Source organism: Dipteris shenzhenensis, chromosome 28, assembly GCF_047967505.1.
Source record: "Dipteris shenzhenensis isolate YYH24624 ecotype China chromosome 28, Dip_SZ_1.0, whole genome shotgun sequence".
Lineage (NCBI taxonomy): Eukaryota > Viridiplantae > Streptophyta > Polypodiopsida > Gleicheniales > Dipteridaceae > Dipteris > Dipteris shenzhenensis.
In genome coordinates, this window is record NC_141623.1 from 4,113,544 (window position 1) to 4,122,686 (window position 9,143).

At 40.4% G+C, this 9,143-nt stretch overlaps 1 protein-coding gene across 6 annotated transcripts; it reads right to left on the reverse strand.

Moving 5' to 3' along the window:
- Positions 1-2,181: 2,181 nt before the first annotated feature.
- On the reverse strand, positions 2,182-6,655 carry LOC147883060 (putative methyltransferase PMT17). 6 transcript variants are annotated; one of them, XM_087399797.1, is made up of 8 exons: positions 6,486-6,655; positions 6,195-6,369; positions 5,254-5,884; positions 4,943-5,153; positions 4,480-4,777; positions 3,535-3,927; positions 3,343-3,420; positions 2,182-2,913 (listed from the first exon to the last, which is right to left on the reverse strand). In XM_087399797.1, exons 3-8 carry the CDS (start codon positions 5,881-5,883, stop codon positions 2,667-2,669), a joined length of 1,857 nt encoding a protein of 618 aa, XP_087255923.1. In that variant the 5' UTR covers position 5,884; positions 6,195-6,369; positions 6,486-6,655; the 3' UTR covers positions 2,182-2,666. The 6 variants fall into 6 exon arrangements, with proteins under 6 accessions (XP_087255923.1, XP_087255927.1, XP_087255926.1 ...); XM_087399801.1 differs by lacking the exon at positions 6,195-6,369; XM_087399800.1 differs by having other exon boundaries at positions 6,271-6,655.
- Between the last annotated feature and the right edge of the window lie 2,488 nt (positions 6,656-9,143).

A 9,143-nucleotide genomic window follows, 5' to 3' on the forward strand; every position in this document is an offset into this window, starting at 1 on the left:
TAATTTTTTGCCAAATTTTTGAAAAGTCTTAATCATTGATATAGGTTCCCTTCATAGGCTCAAAAGGGTCTCCCTCGATGTGATTGAGATATTATATAAGCTAGGTTATGAGCTAAGTGCATCGGCAACTACATTGTCTTTGCCTAGTTAGTATTGGATCATTGGTTTAAAACGGTCAATAAAGGTAGCCCATTTTATGTGTCTATTAGAGATCACCAGTTGAGTAAGGAGATGTCAAAGGCTTTGGTGATCAGTCCCATAAGATAGTGCTTCCAAAGTTTAAGGGCATGGACTCCAATAGCTAACTCTTTATCATATGTGGAATAGCTTCGCTCCGTTGGTTTCAACTTACGTGACTCAAATGCAATCAGATGGTTATCTTGCATAAGCATAGCCTCAAAAACCTACCCACTAACATCAGTGACCATGACAAAGAAAGGTCTCGTGAAGTCTGGCATGGTCAAAACTGCTGTTTGGGACATTGCCTATTTAAGTCACTGGAAGGCTAAAGTGTGTTTTTCTTCCTAAGAGAAAGCATGAGTCTTACATAGAAGTTTAATCAATGGATGTGCTGCAAAATGCTTAACAAATCTTCAGTAAAAACTACCCACATTATAGTGCTTTTCAAGCCAACTACTAGAGATTTATAAAACTTATCTTACTAACTCTTTCAATTGAATTCAATATTCAATTGAATTCAATGTTGATTTATTAATTGCTAGTCTTGATGAGAGAATTTTTCAAAAGAATAAACAAGTTTAAAAAGAATCTTTAATATTATGCCTTTAGAAAATTTACCCACAACTTAATTCAATAAAAGAACTATAACCTTCACTTATAATCTCTATAGGTGAAAAATATCTAGTTTCCTTTTTGCTTAAGAAAAAGGATGGCACTATGCAACTATACATGGATTGGTGTGCTCTCAATAAAATCATAATAAAAAATAAATGTTCTATGCTCACATTGATGAGCTCTTTCATCAATTGAAAGGGGATAATATTTAACTAAATTTTATTTAAGATTTGGATACCTTCAAGTACAAATTAGAGAAGATGTACCCTTGCATTGGTGATCTCTTTGATGAATGGCAAGGGGATGAATATTTTACTAAAATTTATTCAAGATCCGTATGTCACCAAGTATGAATCATAGAACAAGATTTTACCCTTGCATTGATGAGCTCTTTGATTAATTACATGGTGCTAAACACTTTACTAAAAGTGATTTAAGACCTAGATGCCACCAAGTAGAAATTAGCGAAAATGATGTACCAAAAGCATCTTTTCATACTAGATAAGCACATTAAATTAGCACCATTGGTCTTAACCAATGCTCCAACGACATTTATGACAATTATAAATAGCGTCAAATGTAGGAACGTTTTATTTAGTATAGTGCTCCAAGCGTATTGTAGACTTCCAAGTGCAGCTATTGCTCCAAGCGTATTAGACTTCCAAGTGTGTCTATTGCCCCAAGCATATTGTAGATCTCTCCAAGCACCAAGTTTCTCTATACTTTTTTTTTGTGAGTTTGCTGCCCGCATGATAGCCCATGTGGTAGCCCTACTTTGCTTATCAAACTATCCCATGTGCAAGCAGGCTTACTACCCACATGGCATTACACATCCCATGGTTGACCTCCCCCATACACTCCTCATTTGTGGGCATAGAGATGGGGAGGTGATCATTTCAACATCGCTCTCACACTAGCTTTTGCTTTTTCGCTGTTTTTGCCATGTTATCCTTCTCTTGTTGTCAATTTTTATTGATAGGGTTAGGATTTCAAAGCTTGGTAGAATCTTCAAAACCCCGATGGTAGCTTATGCTTGGGCATTTATGAGGATAGAAGTATAGCTTTGCTTATTTGAGCTATTATTATTACTTTCTTTCTTCTTTAAGCTTGTTTTTGTTTAAAGCCTCTTACAAACCCCTCTCTTCCCTTGTCTATTTTTATTTTCCCTTGTTCTTTTTCTTATTATTGTAAGGTGGATATATTCTAGTCTTATGAAGGTATACTTTTTTGTCCCGTTAGCCAACCTGCAGGTTTTATAAGAATATATTTGTCAAGTTGTAATACTAATGATAACACAAGGAAACAAAGATAAATTAACATAAAACACAAGGCAGCAGTATTTTTTTTTGGTTTATTTTTAAATTACAATAATGATATTAATAAACTAAGGGGGTGTTTCAAAAGATTCGAGAATCTCTTGGGTAGACACTGTTCACTAAGCTATAGAGCATGTTTGTTTTTTTTTAAAACTCTTTTTAAAAGCACGTTTCAAAGTCTAATTTTACAATTACCCATAGTGACCACCCTGTTACCAGAGAATGGAAAACACGTCACTGCCTGTACAAAACCAAAATCAACAGCTACACATCAACGACTTGCATCGGTAAACACAAATGACAAGAGAGGGACTACCTCCTGTGCTAACACCGACTTCAACCTGTCATCACCCTTCCAAAAGCTTTAAACGGGTAACTGCATAATGGATAGGATAGATTGACACCCTCTGGCCGTACAAAAGCTGTAGGGAGCAACTTGTCCAATTTTCAGCTCTTCCTTCCATTCTTCACACCGCTTGGCAGACACACTGCCTACACGTGCTGCTTTTTTCAGCTTATTTGTTTTAGTTGCCATAAGATTCCATCACTAGATGGTCAGTTTGCCCTTGACATGTTCTTGAGAGAATGTTCTGCCTTGTCTACCCAATAGGTCTTCACTGCCACCAGTATTTTCTCTTCGACAAACGGTCCATTTTCATGATCAACAAGCTTACTCTCCCATCTCATGCTACTTACAATATTCCTCACTTTGTTAAGAACATCCACATTATCACGAATGAGTACAGCACCTTCTGGGCGAAGAATGCGATCCATTTCTAAGAGGATGTCTGTTAACTTACACCTGCAAAAGAAGATTCAACACTTTATAACCTGGCAAATCTCTCTCTCTCTCTCTCTCTCTCTCTCTCTCTCTCTTTCTCTTTCTCTCTTAAGTACACTTCACAGAAGCTTAGGAAATCTTAGGCCGAATCACAAACACCCTTACACATGTGAAAGGCAAGGGACCCACGATGACAAGCCATTACAGATTGAGCATGGAGATCAAAATACCTACTGACTGCGTTTGAATGCTCTGCTTCAATTGCGGTTTGTATTTGGTCTTTGGCTTCATACTATTATACTTATCAGCAATAGAAAGCCTTGTACGTAGGTTAATAACTGGTTCACAACAAAGACAGGCACCGCACAAGCATATGTTGGGGAAACACTCCTGCCTAGTTTTGGTCGGGGGGGAAGGTGGCAAGAGAGAGAGAGCACACAACTGCATTACCTGTCTTGATACATACTCATCAATGAGCTTGCATGAAGAAGATCATAAGTCCTTGGATATGTAGAAAATGCTTCACACCTAATCAACGAAAAGTGATTCAGAAGCAGACTAAATGAGAAACAAAGCCAAACATGAAGAAAATGATTCAAAACAGACATGCATGCACAAACACCAAAATGATGAAAAAATTACCAATTCTGGTAAGTCCCTATGAGTCCTCTCTCGTATATGACCCCAAGGGTGTTGTCTTTTGCATCAAATGGAACTACATTCATCACCCAGACTTTATCCCCAGCTAATGCAGCCGCAAATCCACCCAAACCAGCATTCATGTCCATAATATTGCGATATCTGCCTTTGGCAAGAGGTCGGATAACCAAGTTTTTGTAGTATGACACACGCTCAAGCCATAGCTGTGCATCTGCATTGAAAGCCTCCCCTGTGAAACCAGGCAGTGAGCCAACAAGAATCCTAGGAGGTACTGCAGACAGCCGTTTTGGCCACTTCTGCAAACTCCCTCCAGCAACTTCTTTCTGATCCTGCACCTCAGGAAGAGGGGTAATACAAGTCTCCATCTTTCGATACCTGTCATCAGGGAAACACCCAAGAAGGTAGCATAATATTACCTTGATCATTCAATCTGCTCTACCCAAGAGCATTGGCACATGGAAAATAGGAGAGCTCGAAGTGACAAGTAAAATGGCATTCACAGGTAAATTGTCCCACACACACAGATGCACATAGAGAGGCAAACAGGCACAGAGAGAGAGAGAGAGAGAGAGTCTTTTACTTCGTAGCAACAATGCCAAGAAGCCTTAACAGGCTTATCCGAAGCGGAATCCGCAGGGATCCAACACACACACACCACGACATGAACCAGAGCCTCAACCACCAAGACCCACACGGCTTTTACAAAACTTGGTGGGGAAGGATGGCTTATACACGAGAGAGAGAGGAGTTTTTTACTTCGTAGCAACAATGCCAAGAAGCCTTAACAGGCTTATCCGAAGCGATCCGCAGGGATCAAACACACACACACCACGACATGAACCAGAGCCTCAACCACCAAGACCCACGCGGGTTTTACAAAACTTGGTGGAGAGAGAGAGAGAGAGAGAGAGAGAGAGAGAGAGAGACCAGGTAAAATCTGCATCTTCCCCTTTGCATATCCGAGGCAGAACACCACTTTTGTGAAACTTTGTACAATCCTCATGATTCCAAGGCTTTTGCCAGATTGCAAGGTTATTCTTTTCTGCTATTTTCTTCCAGCAAAGTCGTCTGGCTAAACCTTCAATAGAATCCTGCTCCTCCTTTACATCTTCTTTAGTTCTTTCCCAGCTCTTCCAATGGGTTTTCCAATTCACAGGGGGACCAGAGAGAATCCAATAACCCCCAGGCCGAAGGATTCGATCCACTTCAATTAAATACAGCCCATCTGCATTGTTGGAAAGGAAGATATATGTTAACCTCCTTGACTAGATCTTGGAGGTGCATGCGCATGCTGAAAGCATAGTTAAACTCGTTGGTTAGATCTCCAGTTCTGAAGGAGGAATGAGCATGCTTCATTCGCATCAATTTTGAAGTGGATGGAAAGAAATACCATATTTACTCCAGGGAATCAAACAGCGGGAGCAATGAGCCATGTCAAATGCTCGGGCAGGATATGGAAGACGTTCAGTAGACATAATGCCAATCATGGCAGGCACTCCTCGTTCTAGTGCAAATTGTACTTGCGCTTCATGAGAGTCTCTTGGTGCAAACGACATTGCCAAAATGTTTCTGTCCTGAAGATAAGCACCCCAGCTTGCAACCTAGGTGGGTAAATGGAAGGAATGCAATGAGATTGCGAAGGTGTTACAACAGCACACGATGAGTATAGACGTCTAAACATGAGAATGGTCGTGAAGTTACCCCACAGCCTGTGTCTAACGCAGTCCGGATCGAGCCGTCAGAAAGAGGAATCACAGCAGCAATTTCATCAATGTAGGCGCCTGCACCGCGAGGGAACATGGTACCACCACCCGGGAAACGAAACTTCTCACCCTCGTACTGGATCCAATTCTGAATCGCTTTCTCGACTGTGAGCTCCTTGTGGGGCACATTGGCGTACCATGCAAGATCTCTACTTCTCGGCCACGGAAAAGGCGTCTTGTACCCAGGCGGTGCAGGTATGAGACAGTTGAGTTTTTCATCGTTAGATGGGCAATGCCTTTCTCTGTATATAAGTTTTTCTCTGGGAAACTTATGAGCCCTCTTGGGATCCTGGCAAGGAGTGTACTCTATGAAGTCCGATCCGCACGATTCAAAGAGCTGGATCGCAACATCGTCTGCTCCTCCCGTTGTGTGACGCGCATCGAAGTTGAGCGTCGTGGCACACTCTGTGGACGTTATATGGGTATCAATTAAAGCACTATTTTGTTCTCTAGAACCATTCTGCCATGCTCCGAGAACATAAAAGAGAAAACAGAGCCCTATGACGACCAAAATGGAGGCCGTGCTCCACCCTTTTCCTTCATGCTGCTGCTTCTTGGGAGAACTCATTCTGGAAGCAAAACAGTATTCAATTCGGTAACTTGACTTTGCGAGATTTCGTGACCTACGAAGTCGATATGAACTTCAAATATGAAACTCTCAGATCAGTCGCCTTACTGATCACCCATACTCATAGAAACGAACTACATCAACATCGAATCAACATCAATATGGGACAGCTGCATTGGCGGCGGGACGACGCAGAAAAACACAACTAAGGCTCGACAAATAAATATGCACAAGCAAATTAAAATATCGAAAGGGGAAAAGCAAATCTCAGGTAGTGTGGCATACGCAAAGTAGAATGCCCGACAAGCTACCTGGAATTTCTGTACAAGAAAAGATCGATCTTTGTGCTACGAAACTTGGACAAAACGGAAGAACAAGGAGACCCACAGAGTGAAATGGGGTAGAAATGCTATCCTGCATGTACTACACGGGGAGTTATCAGCTGGAGCACGCGAGTGCAAAATCGCAGTGCACCTCTTCTACGCACTACAAAAGAGAGAATCGATTTTACAGGCAATGAGACGAGCGTGCATTGGGAGCTAGAGGAGAGAAAAAACACGAGATTTTGGTGCTACAAAAAATGAGTAGAAAAGATATGTGACCTGGGGGGGGTGGAGCTTGCAAGGGAGGAGAAGAGGGAGCTGCGGAGTTATATATAGTGTCCTACTCTAGAGAAGCTCTAGAGGAGAGGGCAGGGCAGGGCAGAGAGGGAGAGGAGAAGGGTGCAAGCTGTTGCTCTGCATGCCTGTGGGCCCCCCTCCCTTGCGCCTTCACCGTCATTTCCCTCGCTACTCTCCAATTTGCATACTCTCACTTGACTCTCCCAAAGCCAAGATGGTGCACTCCTTTTAACAATGACATTCCACCCTCATGACATCATGCAAAAAACAAAGAGGATACCATCTAACTTCATGACATTCCACCCTCCTTTGCTCTCATGCACGTATGTCCCCATAACTTTGATTAATGTATAAACATTTATATATCCCATAGAGATAGAGAGAGAGAGAGAGGTCCTTCCCATCTTGTATTTTCGTAGACACATAGGGAAAATCTGTACCCTAACAACTTTTAATTGAAGTTCCTATTGGTTACTTCGCTCTCAAAGTTTTGGCCTAATTAATGTAAGGCAAGAAAATCCAATTATTTCCATCTACCTTTAGTGTAGTCTCATAATGCAAAGTTCTACATCAAAATTCTAAACCCTCTTCATGTGGTGATCACATTCTTACTTGCCTCCTCCCTAAAGAACACTTACCACAAGGCCATGCAACTTTGGCACATCCTCTACCTTGCATGCATGTGTATGGTGTCAAATTGGATGCTTCTACATGCCTACAAGCCAACATCCTTCCTAACCAATCCCCATATAATATCTTCAAGTCAACTTGTCATTGAATGGGGATAGACATAGTCCACAAGCACCCTTCAATAAGTGACTCCATCTTGTCCATTTCTCAACACCATGCATAAGAGTGAAATAATAACATGGGATAGGGCCTACCTTTCATCACTAAAATCACAAAGAGAATGCTAGAATCCAAGAATAGGTTTTCTCCCTTACTTATCTTCTTATTTCATGTGCGCGCATCTTGCTTAAGGGGGGGGCGAGTGTATTAGAAAGCTACAATTGCCAAGAGTGTTGTCATCATACACCTCATGTCTAGTTGTTGTTAATTATACAATAGCATGTTGGGATATAATTTTAAATAGGTTGCATTCTTATTAAACCTCTATCAAAATCATTTAACAAGTAGATTAGTTCAAAATGCTCATAATCTATTAGTGACTTGTGCTTTCAAAAAATGCGTAACACCTCAATTCTCCAAACACTGCAATAACCAACAATCATGTCACAATGTACCTCATGGCTAGTTATTGTTAATATATAATAGCATGTTGGCATATAATTTTTAAAAGGTTGTACTCTCCCAAAATAACATCTAACAAATAGATTAGCTCAACATGCTCACAAACCACCAATAACTTGTGCTTTTAAGAAATGCATAGCACCTCAATTCTATATCTATTTCACACAAGGAGTATGCTGCAAGAGCTTTTCTTCCAAACAGAACTTTGTTGATCAAGATTGCACTAACTTGTGAAGAGCTTAAAGACTCATCATGACTTCCTCTATGTGGTACTTTACCATCTTTGTAAAAGATTACTTGGCATCGCATATATAAATGCTAGTATAATGCAATATGAGTCTCCCACTTTCTTCCCATTCCAACACCCACAAATAATATAGAGGTATTGTTTAGAGTTTTCAATGACATATGGAATTTAATAAACAACAAATCTTGGAATTTGGTTCCATCAATACTAGAGAAAATGTTCTCTTTGCTTTGATTAATTCTCCACAAGGCAATGTGAATAAATGCTAGGGGGGGAAGAACCCAGGGGATTCACAGGGGGAAACTTATGATATCACGTGAGTGTACAATAGGGGGTTTTTTTGAAATGAGGCATAAGCTTATACATTAGGGGTGGGGGCCCTTTTTTTTTCCCCAATATTGAATTTAAGCTAGGGGGACCATGTCATATTTAAGAAGGGGGGACATAATATAGGTTACCTTGAGTAACTAGTCCAAACAAGTTTGATTTTGTGTATGGTTTTAAATAGTCATAGGGAAAGTAACCTAAATTTGCTTATTGTGTAATCTAAATGCTTGAGAGAGAATGTAGATTTAAGGAAAGGGGGGGACATAATGGAATTTTGGTGGTATCTTATAAGCTTAAATAGGGGTGTTTTATCATCCTACGTGGATCTTAAATAGGGGGTTTTCTTGAAGTTCATGCACGCAGGTGACGTCCCCCTTTAATGAAGAGTGAGTCCCCCGGGGGGAAGAATTGGAAAAGGAGATGGAAAATGCAAAAATTTCCTAGACCACAAAGAGGAGATTTTCCACCTTTTGGTTGCCTATCTCAATGCTAGAAGAGTGGACAATAATATAGATGCATTTAAGGAGCCAATTAGTTGGAAGGAAACTTTGTTGGGTGAATCAGCACCTATAAAATAGGATGTGTGATGTATGTCAAGGCTCATTCTTTGTGGTAGATATGGATATCTAGAAATAATTTCCAGTTCAATCATCTAAATAATCATGTTTTCATCCTTTACAAAAAAGAAAAACTAATGTAGATTTCTATTATCTTTGAGAGAATCACCACCATCTTGTAGGAAAGGTTGGATAAAGCTCCTCACATTATTTTGAGCTTGGAGCATACTATAATTTTCTTAAGGCGATCAATTTAGC